Here is a 20,746-nt window from a genome sequence, read left to right on the forward strand (position 1 = left end):
CACAGCACACAGCAATTCGGCAAAAATCAACAGTACTTGTGCCCAATCCCAATCACTAGGAAGTGCTTCTTCTTCCCTTGAATTTTATCTTCCTGTTTTTGAGAACAAAATTGAAAAATGTAAATGGCACGTAGATAGCTCTCCCAATATATTTTAATTGAAATACTGCATTCTGTAGTTATGAAATAGAGGCTTAGATGTTAGCAGGAATGTTTTTTCCCCCAGTTAGCTGTGTCCATTTCTGAAGAATGTAGATTTGTCTAGTAATCAAATGGTTTTGTTTCATCACATCTGTATTATTGCCATATGCTGTAGTTTAGAAAAGTATTCACAAACAATAGTTGATTCAGAATACTGTAGCTTCTGGAACTGCACGTATGGGGCAGGTGACTTCCCAACTGAAGCAGTTCAGTTGTACTGTCTAAAGTCCTGAAAGGTGTGAGGCCTGGATATCTGAAGACCTGCCATAGGACCTCAAGAATCTAAAATCCATCTGATTAGGACTAGGAAAAGAACCTTTCCAGAGGTTATGCCTGGACTTTGAAATTCAAGAGAGGCCCATCTTTCTTCACTAATAGTCTTCCAGATCTTAATGTATGATCTTACTGAGGGCATATCAATAAGTTTCAGTGATTTGAATGTTTTAAATATTTAAGATAATATATTAACTTCATGCTTCTCTATTGTTTACTGTTTATATTTCTATCTTTTTATGAGCAGAGAAGGACAGTAAAAATCCACAATTTGATTTATTTGATGCATTCTTCACACTTCCTAATTTAACATCTTTCTTACAGAAGAATGCTTTTACTGTCAACTAGAATTATGCAGGGCCATATATTCAAACTTCCATTGCAATCAAATGGAGACTCTGAAGGATAACAGGAAAAAAACCCCTTCCTTCCTTCCTCCCTCCTCCCTCCCTCTTTTCCACTGAAATTACTCTGTAAATTGGGTGATTTTTGCCTGAATCTGCATGCACATGGTACAAATGTGTTTGTAACCAGTACTCTCTGTGATTGGTCTCTGTGATTGCCTTGTGAAAAAGCATCTTTGGGATAACTATGACCTGGATGACTGAGAATCTAAAAAGACACTCCTTTTTCTGTATTATTTCAAATCAATAAACTCAACAGGAAATCAGTTTGATCCTTTGTTTTTCTCATGCTGCCTATCGTACGGTCTGTTGAGTTATTGCCTTTTATCTCTTAGCTCCTGTTGCCACAGCGTCTGGTCCAAACTTCTCTCTGGCTGATCTGGAGAGTCCCAGTTACTACAACATCAATCAAGTAGCTCTTGGTAGACGGTCAATAACATCTCCACCTTCTAGCAGGTAGGTCTCCTACCATCTTTGTGTAGTGCAGAAATCTTTGATTCCATTGAAAGGCCCTTCAAACCAAATGACATTTCTTTTAGTAATTAATCCCAACTGTCTGTGTGTGTGTGGGGGGGGGGTTGTAAGTATTTTATCCTGTATTTCATTATATTGTTGCTTATGATATGTGCCTCTGTGTTTCCATTGCAGTTCCACCAAACGGCCCAAGTCACTAGACGACAGCGAAATGGAGAGTCCAGTAGATGATGTGTTTTATCCTGGGACAGGACGGTCCCCAGCAGCTGGCAGCAGCCAATCCAGTGGTTGGCCCAATGATGTGGATGCAGGTAGGAGGCAACAGTCTTTCCTCATCAGTTAACACAGATTGAGATGGGAAACAAAAGCAAAAGGACTAGTCTGATCTTTGCCCTTCATTTACCATCTCCATTAGGCCTCCACAGATTTAACCACATTTGCATCTCTTCTTTCTATACAGGGACCATGTTTTCTAGTTAATGCTTTGTTAATGAAGAAAGTGTAGGACAGGTGACAGTTTTAGGTGATCTCTGTTTGGATTCTACAGACTGGAAGGAGATGTTTAGGGAAATGGTCCAAACAAGTTGGCATATGGTTGCTTACAACAAATATGAAGCATAGCCCTTTAATAGACATACACCCAAATACAGGACTAGGTGAAGTCTGAGTTTAAAATATGGTTACAAAATGAAGTTAAGCCTACATAAACATAGGAATGGGCAAATATGCCTCATGAGGGATGGGGTGGATAACTCTCAGTCCAGTATGGATGAGATTTGAAACCAAGGCGTACATATCTTTCTAATACTAGCAAAAAACAACAACAAACCCACTAGGCTTGCAATAATGTATAAAGCTCCCTGGCATGAAACCCAGTGAGATAAGATTGTACTGAAATACTACATAAGCAATGGAACCAATAGTAAATTGCATATATTGTACATATTGAATGAAATTCATGTATACTTCAAAAGATATGATACAAATCTGCCACAGCCCTTTTTAGTTTTGCAGAATGAAATATCTATATAGCAACCACAAAAATGCTAGCTTATGAGTATAAATGAGAGTATATTGGCATGTATATGTGCATGACATAATCTTCATGAATAAAAAGAAAGAGGATTTATGTCCAGGGTAAAGAAGTTTGTGTGCAGGATTATGGGAATGAAGAAGTAGCTACATAGTTTGAAGGATTGAACAATGGACTCCAGTGTAAGGCAGGGCAGTTGTCTATACTGGGATTTCTTACAGTGCTCGAAATCAACTGTCCTAATGATTTACACAGGAATGGATTCTATCTGTATTAGAAATAGTGGAATAAATAAGAGGGAGGAATAGGATGCTGGTGGCTAGAACGAGCTGACTATTGTCCAGATATATTCCTGGCTTATCTGAAACCTCTCTGTCAATTCTGATTAAAGAACTGCAGAAGTAAGCTTGACTACATCTGAGATATAAGAAAGCTGAGTTCTGTTCTGTTCTCCAAGTAAGAAATACATTATATTTTAATTATTGCATAAAAATTTTGCTGTAAATTTAAACAGTAATTTGCTCTTATTACATTTATTGTTCTTTGGGTATTCACCTGTTTGCTTAGTTGGATATTTCTTTCATTCCAGAAGAAATTATCCTGTATTCTTTAACCAATGTGACTGAAGAAACATTTTAAAAATTCAATCTTCTTCACAAAAACTGAATTTGCTTTACTGGAAATACTGTCAGCCCATATAGTAGCCTGTGAGGTGTACTTGTATACAGTTACAGCTTCCATCATTTAAAGTAATCCCCTGTTCAACTGTGTTTTCCAAATACTGTCTTGTCTTATGGGGATTAGATCTGCTCAACCAGTAGCCCATTAGGTGTGGGAATTACTGTAAGTCTTGGATGACAAAGGAGATGGAAGGAAGATTCTTAATACTGTATTGTCCAGTTTATTACATTTACATCATTTTTATTGCTAATATGCAAAAACTAATTATTCTTCTGAACCCCTTTGCATATTAATATCTTTATCCCACAATATAGACAGGTTATGTATGCACATAAATTTGTAAGTCAGATGTCATAGGAGAAAAGGAGCATCCCCTGTGCACATGTTACTGAAGTATGAGAAAGTTTGTGAATTTGCACACTTACTGTCAGAATAAAGCAGTGGGCAGCTGTGTCTGGATGATTACCGACAATTTCTAAGGTAGCTTCAAAGGAAAATAGGGGAATACTCCATTCAAAGGAGTGTTCCAATGCAGCATGCAGCACCTACGGTCACATCTTGAGCCAGTTTCCTAAATGCTTTATATGTACTGTGTTTGCAGTACATTTGATAAAGCAAGACTATTCCGCTGAGCTGTAGGGAGTAATTATGGGAGTGGGCTTGCTTTGTACTTGGGTCTTGTTCTAGTTGGGATTTTTAGTTACACATTTATAATCTCATCACATTGCCCCCTGTTATCTTTAGATAATTTAATCCCAAAGGTATGTCTTCCTTCCTTTTCTGATGGCTGAAGGCTGTGGAACAGGCTGTATTCAAACACATTTTCTCTCTTTCATCTCCCTCCTCCTCCTTTGTCTTGTTGAGGTTTGTTCCCAACCATCTGAACAAATCACCAATTAAGCAGCACAGCTGCAGGGCTTGTATGAACAGCTGGAGAGACCATCCAGCCGTCTGACAGAGACAGGTGTTCACAGCTGGCTGGCAGCCCCCCTCCCTATCCCTGTGCACAGGTATCAGGTGTTAGGCAGCTGGCATGAGATAACAGGCTGGGGGCTTTTCTCTCTCGGGGGGCCCCCCTTGCCTGCTGCTGAAGTGCCAGATTGTGCTGCATTAGAAAGATAGTGATGAACAGAAATGGCCCATTTCTGTATGAAGCACTGTATTGGCCCCCCAATATTCAAAGGTTATATCACCAGATTCCCTGTTTTATATTTGTTGAGACTGCTTTTTATAACTCATAATCATGTTTCCCGGGGTGTGGATGCTTTTAATCAAGATCAATCCACAGTGTTCTATGAATGCACACACAAAAGAAATCCATGTGCAGATTTTAAATCAGCTTTGACACTATATCACCTGTCTGTATTGTACTTCACACAGAAGTGAATTGCCCAAAGACAGATGGCTTATTATAACAATGGTTTGTGTGTGCATTAGGGTAGAGGCTAGGGGTGAGTCGAAGAGCCACCAAATCAGTCATACTCCATGGCAGCAACATTAGAGCTATGTGCAGCAGCTGATTCTAGCAATGTACAGTGAAATGTTGCTATGCTTCTAGTTCTAACTATGCTGTCCTGCCCCTTTCTTCTAAATTCCATTCCACATTGAGCTGTTACTGTGTTTCCCCAAAAATAAGACCCACCCCAAAAATAAACCCTAGCCTGATTTTTTGGGATGGGCGTGATATAAGCCCTACCCCAAAAATAAGCCTAGGGGGCGGGCATGGCCAGCACAAGTGGCAGCGAGCACATGGGGGCCGATGGTGTCTGGTAGCAGCTGCAGCCCACTGGCCCCTTGGCGCAGTGCAGGGAAGTCCAAGCACAGAGGCAGAGGCAGGAGGGAGGTAGGCGATCCAGACAACCTGTGCACTTTTTGCCCAGATGGAGACTGGAAGTTTGTCTGCTTCCAAATCACTCAGTTTCCAAGTGCCCCAATCGCAAGCAGAAAAAGCTTCCAGTCTTCCTCTGGGTGAAAAGTGTTTGGGCGCCTAGGGGTCACTTGGGGCAGCTCCACCCCCTCCCCTACCTGCCACCACATGGCCTCCTGCTACAAGCAGCTGCAGAAGTGGGCCAATGGCCATGCAAGGTCCTGCTGTACGGGTCTGTCAGTGCCACCACCATGAGGCGAGGCAGATGTCAGGAAAAAAATAAGACATCACCTGAAAATAAGACCTACGGCCTCTTTTGGAGGCAAAAATATATATAAGACCGGGTCTTATTTTCAAGGAGTAGTTCACTTTTCATGATTGCTAAGCAGATAAAGATGAGATGAGATGAGATGAGATGAGATGAGATAACCTTTATTGTCTTTTTTTTTTTACTGTGAGCACACTGGCACACATTAAAAATAAAGTTCTGTTGCCTGCTCTCAAAAGAAAGTATATATCTACCATACACATACATAACCCATGTATGCACATGCCATACATACATACATACATATATGTGTGTGTGTGTCTGTGTCTGAGTGTCTGTGTGTGTCTGTGTGTGTCTGCGTGTCTGTGTCTGTGTGTCTGTATATGTGTCTCTGTATGTGTATACACACATACACACACACACAAACACATATACAGTATGTTAATCATTGTCCATTTTGAATACATAGTGGAAAGAGGAAACTTGTGCGTTCACAAGGTTACTACTATATGGGACAAAACTGTGACTGATACCATGAAGCCTCCTCCAAGAAGGTAACAAGGAAAACAGGTCATGAAGAGGATGTGTAGCATCCCAGACAATCCTGTGGACCTTGCTCAAGTAACGATTATATGCTATGTCCTGGACAGAAGGAAATGAACTACCAATCTTTTCTGGCATCCTCATCAGTCTCTGCACCATTTTCCTGTCCGAAGCAGTGATGCTTCCAAAACAGACAATAATGTCCCTCTATAGAAAGTGGTAAGGACAGGGGAAGGAAAATATTAAATTTTTCTTGAGCTCTTTGCACACTACCCAATAAATAATGCTCTCCAAGGTTGTGGGGAGGAGTTGCATTACTGCTAACCTTGAATATCACTAAATCTGGTAATATTTTCCTTTTACATGTGGATGTATAGCATTTAATTGTATTATAAACCACTTTCAAAAACTGAATTCACTGTTAATAAATAACCATTCATAAGGTGCTATTTCAGGCAGATCTTCTGTGCAAATCTGAAAGTTTGGGGTAGCCTCTTTAAGAATAGAATGCTGGATATACCTTTTTATCTTCTTAACACATGGGAAATAACTCTTAAGTGGTTGTTTTAAAAAGGCATGGTTAAGCAATATTCTTTTTTTGGCTTTGGATAATTCCAACTCCTGAATAAATCAAGTACAGAAATGAAAATTAGCTATATTACTTAATAGTAAATAATAAAACAGCCTTGCAGATTAAACTTGCAATGCTATTTAATAAATAATTTGATATAATGAGAGATACATGCTGATGTCAGCAGTGTCTATTGAAACAAGACATAGTCAAGCTATGAAAAAGAGGCATTATTCACTAAATAGCTGCCTGAAGGAAGAAGGTAATAAATCCTTTGCCTTGAAGAACCTTAAGCACATACCACACTTTCTAAATTGTGGCTGGCCAAATGAAATGATCTGAACCATCTCTCTGACAGTTCAACATTTTGTTCTTGAGTATACCCAGTTATTTCTAAATACATCCAAATTTCAACCACTTATTTTTTACGTTATCAAGCTTTCAATTCATATGACACTCTTCCATATTTACATTTTAAATATTAAAGTTTAAAATTCTTGATTTACTTTTTATTTATTGATAATTTATGTGGACACACTATAGCATGCATTCAGAATCCTTTTGTCCTTCATCTTGTTCCTAATATTTGTTTATTTCTATTGCACTGCTGTTTATGGCAAACTCTTTTTTTTAAATGGGGACTCCCAGATATATAAAAACTGTTATCCTCAATGAAATATGTAATTTGTCTGTACAAGTTGCTATTGGACTTACCCCATAAACCCATAAAACTTCTGGAGTCTAACATCACACTGAAAATAAAACGCTGTGAGACTCCTCTTTCTCCCTCTGCAATGCCCTGCCATTTTAATTTTTGCCCCCTAAGATCTATTTCTTCATCTTCAGGGCTGGCATTTACATTTTCTCTCCCGCTCCCATTGCAAAGCATTTCCCCACTGCAAAATACTAACATCTCCAATTTCAATTGCAAAACTACTTCCAGTCATTCACAAGTTTCCCATTCAAAGATTAAATTAGTGCATGCATTTGTCTCTTGTATGACTCTATGAATATGAAAAACAGGACAAAAATGCAATTCAAATACTTCAACCTTCATCATCAGTGTAATAATCAAAACTGAGTCTCACAACACTTTTAAAGCAACATTAAAAATGTTGGGATTTTTTTTCTTCGTAGCGTTTTCCCACAAATGCAGGATCAACTTTTTTTAGATCAACCAAGTGTTGATTCATTGGTTGTGACAGAAACTGTCCAACTGCCTTGTCTCGCCCAAGCCTTATGTCATGGGCTGAGAGAGAGTGACTGGCCCAAAATCACCCAACTGGCTTTCTTACCTAAGAACTCATAGTCTCCTGATTTCTAGTCTGGTGCCTTAACCATTAGAACAGAACAGACCAAACTGGGCTGTTACAAAACTTCTTATATGGCTCTTGATACTTATATACTGTATTTTAAAAAAAAGGTAAAGGTTCCCCCGCACATGCGTGCTAGTCGTTTCCGACTCTAGGGGCCGGTGCTCATCTCCGTTTCAAAGCCAAAGAGCCAGCGCTTGTCCGAGGACATCTCTGTGGTCATGTGGCCGGCATGTCTAGACGCCAAAGTTGCACGGAACGCTGTTACCTTCCCACCATAGTGATCCCTATTTTTCTACTTGCATTTTTACGTGCTTTCAAGCTGCTAGTTTGGCAGAAGCTGGGACAAGTAACAGGAGCTCACTCTGTTACGCGGCACTCGGGATTCAACCCGCCAAACTGCCAACCTTCTGATCAACAAGCTCAGTGTCCTAACCCACTGAGCCACCACGTCCCTTATATACCATATTACTGTATCCTTAATGTTAAGGATATTAAGCCTTGTAATATGTAAGAAAAAGGATTACAAACACATTCCAAGATTCCTTGATTATAATGTACTTATAATCTATAAGTACATTATATAATGCACTTATACTTTATAATATACTCTAGAATACTTATTTCTTAGGAGCAGACTAACTATATCCTTGAGATATAACTTCATAGTCTGCTTCTTCCTGTTTCTGCCTTTACTGAGATTTTCTCATTGGCCTTGTGAGAGGTCATAAGATACAATTCTGCACAGTCATTTAAAATGCAGGATGGTCTTCCTTCCTCTTTTAGCAAGACCCAGTCCTACCACTACCTGGTATATAAGATAGAAGGAATAGCCTGCTTTGTTTCTCAGATTTGTACAATATATGAGGTTTTGGGTGGGTGGGGGGTAACCTTTTGATTAAATATGTTAAACAAATAAGTAAACTGGAAACAAACCTGTGCTTGTCAGTTTGGTTTCCCACCTTGATGATATCTGTCCCACCACCAGTACTTCACAGAAGTGTATCAGCCAAGCCAAGAGAGCCAGTTTCACATAGTGAAGAATTCCCCAACCTTTTTTGGCTTTGCAGACTGGTGGGGGACTGGCTGTGGCCCGAGAGTTGTGGACCCTGACATAGTGGATAATGTCTTGGACTAGAAACTGGTAGATGGTGTGCTCTAAGCATGGAAGCTGGAAACATGATTTTATACCAGTCAGTCTATCTCAGGCCAACCCAACCCCGGGAGTATTGTATACTGTATGCTGCCTTGAGTTATAAAAAACAGAAACAGAATCTAAATCTAATAAACAAACAATAACTTCTGGGGGAAAGTAGGAATCAAGAGATTTAGGAAAATATATCAGGAAAAGTATTTCAGCTATGGTGATCAGTGAAGAAGTGAAGCCATTTCTGAAAAATAAGCAATTTCAATAGTTCTCTTGTGAATTATTAAGAGGTTTTTTTTTCATGTACCTGTGCCTTTTACTATTTACTTTCTTCACTTTTTGGCTATTATTAGTTCTGCTGGCACCCAAATAAGGTCTGACTCTTGCTCAAATGACGTGACAAATCTATGTCTTTGCAGGGAACTGTGGGGCAAACTTAAACAGCCTTTGAACAAATTTATATTGATGTTTAATGACTGTTAATTCAAAGGAAGAGTAGCATTTGTCATGCAAATAAGCATTTTCAGTCGCATGGCAAACTCCACTGAAGCAAGACTGCTTTAGAACAAAGGCAAGAAACTGCTCTGGTGCAGGGCTTTGAAAACCCTAATAAACATTCAGATTACATCTGATCACTGAGATATAACAAACTTAGATGTGCTCTAGGACAAGGAATAGTCAGTAGCAGAGGGGGGGAGGGGAAGATAAATTCTTGAAAGGAAATAAAGTGTTGCAATCTGATAGAATCAAAACATTAATTTATTGTACTTTGAATGATTGCTCTAACTAAGCCTTAGCAAGTGGTAGAACCTGGCTGATCTAGTCTGCTCTTAGAAGCTAAGGATATGTACTTGAATGAGAGACCAAAGGGAATCCCAGGGCCGTAGGCTGGAGTATAAGTAAAAATAAATGAATCCTGGAATTGGGCACAAGCAGCCACTTCAGTATGTTGCCTAGATCAGGGCTTTTCAACCTTTTCACCCATTGCACCACTTTTAGGATATGGCAACATCCGAGTACCACCAGTCACCTAGCAAGGTGTCAAAAACTTGATGACCCACCCCAAAAAAGGGGAAAAAGTGATGAAGTACAGGTAGTCCTCGACTTACAACAGTTTGCTTAGTGACTGTTTGAAGTTACAGTGGCACTGAAAAAAGTGCCCCCCAAGCCACAGCTGAGCAAGACACCTGCCAGCCTGCCTGGCAGTGCTCTTCCTCCTGTCTGAGGTTTTCATTGTTGTGAGAATTTCTGTTGAGGATTGGCAGCAGAGGTGGGGTGGAGGGTGTTTGGTTTTTATTCCCCGCGTCTGCTGGGTGGTTGCAGCAGGTTTTGGTCACTTCACATGACCCTGGGACCATCATAAATATGAATCAGTTGCCAAGCATCTGAATGTAAATCACAGGACCTTGGAGATGCTGCAACATTCCAGCTAATCGGTGCTTCTTCTGGGCTCAGCAGAAGTGCCAGGATCAGCCCCGAGCTCCAGCTGGAGCCTGGCGCTGATCCTGGCGCTTCTGCTGAGCCCTGACAGCCCTGCAGCTCCAGCCATCTCTCGCTCAGGCTTGTGCGGTGCTGCCACCAGTTCAGCTCATTCCCCTCCCGTGCTACCACTTTTCTAGGATGGTCGCGTACCACCTGCCAGGTGCCAATGTACCACAGGTGGTACCCGTACCACTGGTTGAAAAGCCATGGCCTAGATGTATGTAGGTTCTATGGGGGAACCAAACTTGACACAAGAGAGATTTTATTTACTTTTTTATTTTATTTTATTTTATTTTATTATTTATTTTATTATTTTATTTTATTTTATTTTATTTATTTTATTATTTTATTTTATTTTATTTTATTATTTTATTTTATTTTATTTTATTATTTTATTTTATTTTATTTTATTTTATTTTATTTTATTATTTTATTGATGGAGGCACCTCAAAGATGAGATTGCTCTTAATAGTATATATTAAGTACTTTAAAAATAATGAATAATAATGCTGTCTACTTCATTGTTGGCTTTTATGCAGAATAGATATGTGAGCTGCTTCTGTAAACTGTTCAGTGACAGGTAGAGAAACTAAAAATTGAAAGCAGCTGTTCCCAATATAATCCCATAGATCTATTGTAGAACATAAGTTGGACCACAGGAGTGAATGAAAGAGCATGGCTAACTACTAATCCATCTTTCCTCCACCTGTTAAACCATGAACTTTCTCCCTGATTCCTTGCCAGGACCGGCTTCTTTAAAGAAGTCAGGAAAGCTGGATTTCTGCAGTGCCCTGTCCTCCCACACCACCTCCCCGAGAATGGCTTTCACCCACCACCCGCTGCCTGTCCTAGCAGGAGTCAGACCAGGTGAGAACAAAGCCATTTTCTTAGGGGAGGGAATGGGTGGATTGTGGGCAAGACGGGAGGCAAGGGACAAAGCTGTCTCCTTGGTAGGGCATGTCAGTACATTCAACCACCTCAATAGTCTTTTGCTGTCTCTTTTTCTCGCTTTCATTTCCTCTGTCTTTTGTTCCCCTGCTTTCTTTTTTCTTTGCCAAGATGGCTTAATTCATTGATTGCAAATTGCATTCTCAAGAATTTATCCTTAAATTGACATACAAAGAGTAAGGTTTTGATAAATCAGATTAATTTGAAAGTCATGGCACCAAGTTTGAATTGATAGCAATTCATAGATGGACCAAGATCCAGTTTAATATATGACAGCTTCAAATGCTCATTTGAAAATGATTTAGAAAAGGAGGCTTCAAAATGAATGGACATTTAAACATTTAGTTTAAAAAACTAGGATATTTAAAAGTTGCATCTAAGAAAGGCCAATCTAACCTATAGATCAGAGGTCCCCAACCCCCAGTCTGTGGACCAGTACCAGGCTGAGGATGCCAGCAACTGGGTGCACAAACAAGCAAAGCCCAATCAGTGGAACAGCTTGCCTCCAGAAATCATGGGGGCTCCATCATGGAGATTTTTAAGAAGAGACTAGACCAGGGGTAGGCAACCTTGGCTCTTTTATGACTCGTGGACTTCAACTCCCAGAATTCCTGAGCCAGCATGGCTCAGCTTGAAAACCTCTCCCTTTCCTCTCAGCATGGCTGGCTCAGGAATTCTGGGAGTTGAAGTCCACAAGTCAAAAAAGAGCCTAGGTTGCCTACCCCTGGATTAGACAGTCACTTGTCTGAGATATAGGTTCTCCTGCTTAAGCATGGGGCTGGACTAGAAGACCTCCAAGGTCCCTTCCAACTCTATTCTATTCTATCTATGAGATGCAGGCAGCACACAAAACCATGCATCCTCCGGTCCACAGAAAAACCTCTTTCCACAGAACCAGTTTCTGGTGCCCAAAAGGTTGGGGATCTCTGCTGTAGACTACATTGATAGATTGAGAGTTATATGTCAGATTTCTAATGGCTTGTCGTTTCAAGGTGAAATATTTATCCTTCTTTCTCTGAGGTGTGCTTGAAATTGTAGCAGAACCTTTAAGCCCCATGAAAGTGAAAATGACAAATGTATTTTCAGTACATTTCTTAAAATCTTTTGAAAGTCTGTATTTCAATCTATTTTGAGAGTCTGTTTGGAGTCTGAATGGCTACACTTCTTTCACTTCTAAAATTATTTTTTATTATTTTTATTTTTGTTATTTATATGCTGCCCTTCCAAGTCACTTTCACAGGATGGTCTTGTAATGAAAATAGAAATAAAATACTACAACAAAAGTAATGAAATGCATATCATAAAATAACAGCATTAAAATGAAAAGCAGCAGATGGGAAAATGTAATGAAGACCGATCACTGGAGAAAAAAATACCAGTTTAAAATGCTGATGGATTTAAAAGATCTTCCCCTGGCATTAAAATTCCATCATAGCAGGCAGAGAGCCATAGGACGTCAAAAATATCAAGGTGCCAGCACAGAAAAGACACTAAATTTGTCTTCTATCTACCATTTTTTGTGATAGTGAAGTATCCAAAGAAAGACCTCTGAAGATTTCTTCTTTGTACAGATAGGGTCATAAGGAAATAGTCATTTCAAAAATAAATGCAATAATTTCTTGAAGGAGAGAGGAAAGGAAGGAATCCCTGAAGATTTTATTCCACTAGTCATAACCAACTATACAGTAGGGGGTGGGGTTCATCTCCTTTTTAAAGGCCAGATTATCCAAAGACATATCCATGGTCATTTGGTCAGCATGATGTCAGAAAGACCTGTTTCCTCCCCACTGAAGTGGTACTTATATATCTACTCACATTTGCATGCTTTCAAACTGCTAGGTGGGCAGGAGCTGGGGCAAAAACAGGTGCTCACCCCATCGCATGACACTTGGGTCTCAAACTCAATACTTAACCACTGAGCCATCGCACCACTCCCAATTTCTTAAAGTTTTTGAAGACCAGGCTATAACTTGAATGATCTTTTCCTTCTTTAGGTCATGGCATATGCAGCCTTCAGCCAAGGCATTTAAAGTCTGTGTGCTTAGATCAAATGAACAGAGAATCTGTTTAAGTGTTATTTATAAATTCCTATGACTAGAGTTTAGGAAGAACCATCATATGGATGTATATGCTGGAGGTATTTAGTTATATTTCTTGTAACCAACCATAAGCATAATGTTTGAAGTTTAGTGATACTGTCACTGTTTTTGGTGTTTGGCTTTCCTTAGGATGATGTTGTGGTTTCTGATTAATAGTGACTTTATATCACTTACAGCGATGTTGTACTTGCATTGTCAGGTGTTTTGTACAGAACTGTAGAAGTTGCACATATGTGTGCAGTAGAGGGAGGGAAGAAATAGAAGAAACCATTTTAATTCATGTAGCAACATATCTGATGAGGTGATTCAGGTAACGAATAAAACAAACAAGTTTAGAATACATGTCTCCAGCCTCTTATCTAGATAAGCCACTAAACTGCACAGTCAAATGGCTTGCCCTGAAGCATCAAACAGGTTTTGTAAATAGATTGTTAACATTTTAAATATAAGTGGGCTGAAGAGTTTCTTGCTTGTCACTCTGTGTTTTGGAACTTGCCATGGATGGCAGTTCAAGAGGCAGTAAACTGTCAGAGAGAAGCAGGACTTATGAAGTTTTCTGAAAACTAGTATCAGTGGTATGTTTGGAGAGAGGGGGTTACTTTCTTGAGTCTCCACCAAGTCTCCACTTGTATAGTATAATACTATACTGCTCAAAAAAATAAAGGGAACAGATAATAAGACATCCTACTATTAAATACAGTACATTGTGTTGTTTAAGTGTTCCCTTTATTTTTTTGAGCAGTATACTTTGGTGATCTAAGAGAAGAATTTATTGTAGCAGGACTGATTTCTCTCTTCTCTTTGTCCTGTAACTCCTCAGACAGCAAGTCATAGGGTATAATAAGCAGCTTCTGAAGGAATAGTCAGTACAGGACTCCAGGTAATGGGGTTAAAGACTTATGTAATCTATATTACAGAAAAAGGTAAAGGCATAATATTAAAGGAAGTAGATGTATGCTAAAATAGGTCAAGTATTAAGGAAAACAAACTTTCTGATTTGCCATTTGAAGGTCAGATACAGTTGATCCCAAGCTTGAGTGGAAGCCATTAGCTAAAAGACACAATAATTAAACAAGCAGGCATAAAAGGTGCCAATACTTTTGTGGAAGGCATACATTCTACTCAGACATAGTTATAGCATAGTATAGATATTACATTTCAAAAGCCTTTACAGGTAGTCCTCGACTTACAACAGTTCAGCCAGATCCACTTAACAACCATGTAACTACGGCAGGAGCCATGGTGGCACAGTGGTTAGAATGCAGTACTGCAGGCTAACTCGCTGCTGACTGCCAGGAGTTCGATCCTAACTGGCTCAAGGTTGACTCAGCATTCCATCCTCCCGAGGTCAGTAAAATGAGGACCCAGATTGTTGGGGGCAATACACTGAGTCTGTAAACTGCTTAGAGAGGGCTGTAAAGCACTGTGAAGCGGTATATAAGTCTAAGTGCTATTGCTATTACTAATTTAATAACTGCAGTGATTCACTTAACAACTGTGACAAGAAAGGTGGTAAAATGGGGCAAAACTCACTTGACAACTGTCTCACTTGGCAACAGAAATTTTGGGCCCAATTGTGTTTGTAAGTTGAGGACTACCTATACTCATAAATTTCAGGGCTGATTTCATATTCTCTAGTTCTGTCATTAACACCTAGTTCTCAACTCATGGGAAGGTAGCTGTGTGTGATGTTGTTACTGCAATACACATGAATTATTTTTAAAAAGGTTATTTGAAAGCCATATAATTTTGAAAGTAACACAGAGAGACATATATTACAGATGGAGCTATAATTGAGATCAATAATTTTGAAAAAGTCTGCTAGGAAGAATTTTAATATGTTACAATATCTAAGGGCCAACAACACATTGTGCAGAAGATCCACAATATCCATTTCATTTGAGACATGGAGTGATGGGAACAGGAGCAAGACCTTCCTCTCACATCATTTTCCCAGTTAAAATTTCTTCCCTGTTTATCTTTTTTTCTCCCTTGTAAGAGCAAAGAGCAGACAGTGATACATATATTTTAACTGGATTATAGACCTCCTTCCATGATGCTGAAATTCATTTTAAAAAGAAAGTCTTTTTATTTTTGAAAAGCGAAGCATCTTTTTATAATATGTGATTTGGCCTTGCAGATGTGATCTGATGAATCTTCCTGTACAAAGAATTGCCCAACAAATACACTTTGCTTTTGCAGCCCTGCAGTTATCACCTTTGAAAATGACAAAACAGTTTGTTCAAATCTCTGGATTTCCCTTACAACTGTTTACTCAGTCAGCTAGTCCAGGAACAGCAAATTGGAAATTGGCTTGGGGTGTCTAAATCAGTGAAAGAATTACAGCTCATTCCCTTTTTCTATATGCTTAATTTCTTACCTTCCTTCTAGCTGCCCAGTATAGCCTATATTTCAGTGTTATGAATATCTGCTCTGCTTTCTTATTCCCTATTCCAATTTCCACCATCTGCCTACTGTATGATTCTGTGTAGGAGGAACTTCAGCCACATACAGTAGGAGAGAGTCAATCCCCAGTCCACAACAGCTGGTTTCTTGGATTTCCCTCGTCCCTTTCCATTCTACAATGTGCCAGCAATTCCCAAAGAGAGGAATACGTTATGCACTTTTGCCCTTTTACACTTGGGTGACAGAAGTTATTTATTTTAATGTACATTATGCTTTATAGAACAGCTTAAGAGAAAAAGACAGGTTACTAATGAATTAGAAGATTGGAGTAGAAAGCATTCAAAAGAAGAAATAAATAAATGAGAGCATAGTAATAAGATATAAATGTAATAAAACATAGGTACTTGTTAGGCTACCACTCTGAAGTAAAATACATCAGAAATGAGGAAGGAGACATCAGTAAAATTTAGTAAAAATGTCAGAGGTATAAATACATGTTCAGCAGCAAATGTATATCCCATTTTTACTGCATGTATATCTGCATGATACATACATGGTTGTTGCAAATTCCAGATGTATAATGCATGCAGCTCAAACCTGCTTGCACATCTTTGCAAATGCTAACCTCTTTTGAAAAAGAGAAACTACCACTCCTTGTTGGGACTGTGCCAATCCTTAATTGAAACAGCCTTGAAAACAAGAATATGGGGATAATTTTTCAGCAGAGGCCTTGATGGTATAGGTAGCTATTGGGCTGTGGAAGCAGCATGGCATGGGGGTTGTTACTGACATCTCTCTCTGTCACTCTCTCACTCTTTCTCTCTCTGTGCTTCTCTATTTCTGTCCATCTATCCTTACACTCTCCAGGAAGCCCCCGTGCCACAGCGTCGGCCCTGCACTTCCCGTCAACCTCCATCATCCAACAGTCCAGCCCCTACTTCACACACCCGACCATCCGCTACCACCACCACCACGGCCAGGACTCGCTGAAGGAATTTGTGCAGTTTGTATGCTCGGATGGCTCAGGCCAGGGCTCTGGGCAGGTAAGAGCCTTGCACCTTAGCCCAGGGATGCCGGCCAGTCCACCAGAATCCTGCCTTACAGCCCTTTTCTGCCTCCTCTCCCTCTCTGTCTCCCTCCCAAACACTGACTGTTTGCCTGCATGCCTGCCTGTCTGCCTGCCTGCTTGCCTGCTGAAGGCATAGGGAAATGCGTATGTGGTACAGTAAGCAGTATCATTATCTAGTCCTTTGGGTCTGGCAGAATGGGCCTTCTTTCCTTGAAAGAACTGTCTGACTGGGCTTGCTCTTGGCATCTTACCTTTACCTCAGAAATTAGACTGAATTACAAAGCCCAACGCTCAGACTGGGGAAAACTAACTTTAGGGCAGCCAGAATATTTTTTAAAAAGTCTAGATGAGATGCAGCATATTCAAACGAGAACTTTCTCTTCTGTTTGACCTTAATTGGGAACTGACTTTTACAGAATTGGCAGGTATAGCCCAGACAGATTTTACTTTCCCTATTTCTCTATCCCAGTTCTGTCCACACCTTTTCCCCAAATAAGTTTCTGAAGGGTTTAAAGTCTTCAGAGCTCCTGAACAAAAGAATTCCAGACAGTTGCACTGAGCACATTCTAGAATGTTTATCTTTGTGACATTTGTGAAAATGACATGAATGGCAGGATCCAAAGAAGTTAGGCTTTGCGGCACTGGAAAAGAACTTACTTACCTGGAAATGAGAATTTTTTCAGAACACCTTGGAGTTTTGAAGTTTGTGATCTTTAGTTATATTTTGGGGAAGAAGGAAAGAGGGAAATCAATAAATTCATGGGTAATTTATTTATAATCACTTTTGATTCCAGCTTACCTAAGTAAATTGGATTGTACTTAAATATTTCTTTTAATATACTCTCAATAATATGTTTGGCTCAGTTTGAGCACTCCTGTTGAAAGACCACCCCTCCCCCCATGACCTGATTGGTAATAATTCAAGGTTCTGATGTTATAAACAAGCACACCTCCTCAATAATCCCTTTGTATATCAGCCCATCCCAGCCTCAGTGAACTGACAAGAGTCTTGAAAGAGAACCATTATTTATCTTTAACACCTTTCCTCCCACGTGAGATGAAAGTATTAGACCACAGTAGCTTCTATTCCTAAAGCAATTTAGTGTCAGTGGTGTACAAACCATTTAATACGGTAAGCCACCTTGAGCCTGACAAGTAGGCTGCGTACAAATTACTGCAATAAATGAATAAAAATAAATTGCAAAAATCCAGGGGAACAAGTTGATGGATCATAGTTGAAACAGAGGAATTTGTTAACTGTGGCTTCATGGGAACAGTAGCTATCGCCTCTGTTTCTTTAGAGGGTAAGAAAGTCAGGAGCGGTTAAAACCTATGAGAAATTACTGTTTGCTGCTGTTTTTGTTTTATTGTACTCCATGGCCAGGAGTTTTCTAAAATATTGATGCATCAGTAAGTCCTATTGCAAAATGTCTTGTAGAAGTTTCCTTTTCATGGCAGTTGTTAGCTTATTGTTTCCTGATCAGTGTGATTAAAGGAACAGTTATGAATTGACCGTTTTTAATTAGCTTTTTTTCCTGTCCAGAATATGAATTCCTGAATTCCTGGATCCTTAACTTTAGTAGTTTATTTCACTAGTCAGAAGAAGATGAAAAAAACCTAGGAAACCAGTCCTTTTACATACATGCAGATCTGAAATTTCTTATTCATAATTTGTTTGCAGTTTCACTGAACAGGAAACAATGACATAAACTGAAATTTCAAACAAACAGCTTTTAAAAAATCACTCGCCCTGAAAATCCTCACTAGTGACTTTGCTGTCTAAAATGGAAAGTTTGATTATGGTGCAAAAGTATTTTATAGTACTCTTCCCACCAAAAACTACAAAGTAGTTCTTCAAAAACCTTAGGAGGACAACACATAAAATAGTTCAGTGAAGTCTGGCCAAAATATTGATGATTTTCCCATAAGAAATAAATGAATCCAAAATGGCAATTGCAGGATAATAAGCTAGTATGGAAGCAGATCAGCTGGCATTAAGTCTGAGGAGAAGAGCCTTCAGTCCTAGACAGGCCCATCTAGGCTAAAAAACGATAAACTCATTAAGGTTCCTTACCATGGTTTGTTGTTTACTCCAGCATAGCATATTACTCAGGATAATTATCCTGGCTTAAATATCAATGCTCCAGGAATAAAGTAATTCCAGAGATCAAAGTAGAGTTGTTAATAGAACTAGATATTGATGGCTTATGGTACTTTATTGTCATTCTTAGACTTAAGTAATGATTGAATTTTTTGTTGGTTCCTGGTTTGTAGAATATTGGTCTGCCATCCAAAATCTAGATATTTCTGCTTCTGAATCCTCTGAGGACTTTGACCAATCCTGGGAAGGCAGTGATTTACAAACTGCATGAAGTCTGAGAGCAAGTAGATTGATTGATTGCAGAAAAAGCATGTGAACACATTAATTGTGCCTTCTTGGCAAAGGGAACTATCACCTCTGTTCAGGAGCTGGTAAAATCACAAAAGAAGCCCCAATTTCTTGCACATGTCTATAAAGTTCTAATTATTAATGTAATATCCTTTCCATGGATTTTGTTTGCTACAGAAACCAATTAGAAAAGCTGCTGCATCTTATAGACTGCACATGGCAGGGAGGAACCAATACAAGAAAATAATTGCCCCAAAGCTTCTAGCATGAGACCTGTGAATAATCAAAATTAGATATTTTCTGCTAATCCAAACTCATTAGTTTTGTGATACAACTGAATTTAAGTTATTATTCCACTATTGTGTATCACAGCCAAATATTTTCTTTATTTCAAATTCAAGCTCTCCCCAAGAATTTGGGAATTGTAAAGGCAGTATCTAATTATGAGGTTCCTATCAATGCTGCTGTTTGTAGTTGAGGTGTCAGAAATTGTTTCAAATTTCAGCAATTCAAATTCTTTCTAAGTTCTTGTGGTATAATTCCTCAGTAACAATTGGTGTACCACTCCTGATTTCTTCCATTTGTTTTCAATTTTGGTATTAATAGTAGTAGTAATAACAATAATATTTTAAAAGGGTTAGAAAAAAACTTTTTGGTGCTCCAGTACTAAGAAATAAAATGTTACAGATCCAAATAAATCTGGGTACCCACCATAAAGTGCTGATTTCTAAGAACTAGATTCATACTTTTTTTTTTAGATTCACGGTGGGCATTTTGCTGAGAAAAAAGGATAAAGTTATTAATGGTGAATATATAGGTCAGGCTATATGTGGACAGTGCATACATACTTTCCTATAGATCCATTCAATTAGGCATTGAAATCTGCGACCCACAAAACTAGGAGGAGGGTCATGTCTTGGATGCAGCCAATCTAACCAGACAAATATAGTTCATACTTCACATAGTGGTTGCTTTGGCATTAATAACTTTTCAGAGCTAATGAATAATTCCATGAAGATATCCATTTGTTATCTCAATGAAGTTGTCATTGTTCAGCCCTGCTATTCTGTGGGAACAAAGGCAATTCCTTGATAATGACTCAGGCCTGACTTGTAATAAGAAAACAGGACAGACACATCTGAAATGAAGAGAGTGAGGATGTGGGAAATGTTTGACAGGGGAAATGTTCGAGGGAGGTAAGGGGAAAATATAATATATAATATATAATACTAAAGTGTGAAGAAAGAAAGGGGTGAAAAAGGGTATTTAAAATCAAATTAAAGTCCCTCCACTACTCTGTCCCAAGAGCCACCGGCGGATACTGCATCTTTAACGTTGCCTTGTCTCGTTCACGCATCACTGTATTTATGTTGTTCGCAGCCTAACGGTAGCGGCCAGGGCAAAGTCACGGGGTCATTTTTGCTGCCGCCACCCCCACCTGTGGCCAGACCAGTGCCCCTTCCAATGCCTGATACAAAATCCACCAGCACTAACCCAGAGGGCGGAGCACCGACACCAACATCACCCTGTAAGTGGACCCAAGTGTAACCCAAACCACAAAGCAAAATGGAACTTAGTC

At 39.3% G+C, this 20,746-nt stretch overlaps 1 protein-coding gene across 1 annotated transcript in view; it reads left to right on the forward strand.

Annotated features, from left to right (window-relative positions):
- NFIX (nuclear factor I X) overlaps positions 1-20,746 on the forward strand; it is a 261,782-nt gene that overhangs the window by 195,112 nt on the left and 45,924 nt on the right. The window contains exons 6-10 of the mRNA XM_083355813.1: positions 1,213-1,333; positions 1,526-1,662; positions 11,001-11,123; positions 16,577-16,752; positions 20,548-20,695. Coding sequence (XP_083211939.1) covers positions 1,213-1,333; positions 1,526-1,662; positions 11,001-11,123; positions 16,577-16,752; positions 20,548-20,695 — 705 coding nt within the window. The remainder of the gene's footprint in view (positions 1-1,212; positions 1,334-1,525; positions 1,663-11,000; positions 11,124-16,576; positions 16,753-20,547; positions 20,696-20,746) is intronic.

The sequence above is a fragment of the Vipera ursinii genome, assembly GCF_947247035.1.
Source record: "Vipera ursinii genome assembly, chromosome: 2".
NCBI classification, from domain to species: Eukaryota; Metazoa; Chordata; class Lepidosauria; order Squamata; family Viperidae; genus Vipera; species Vipera ursinii.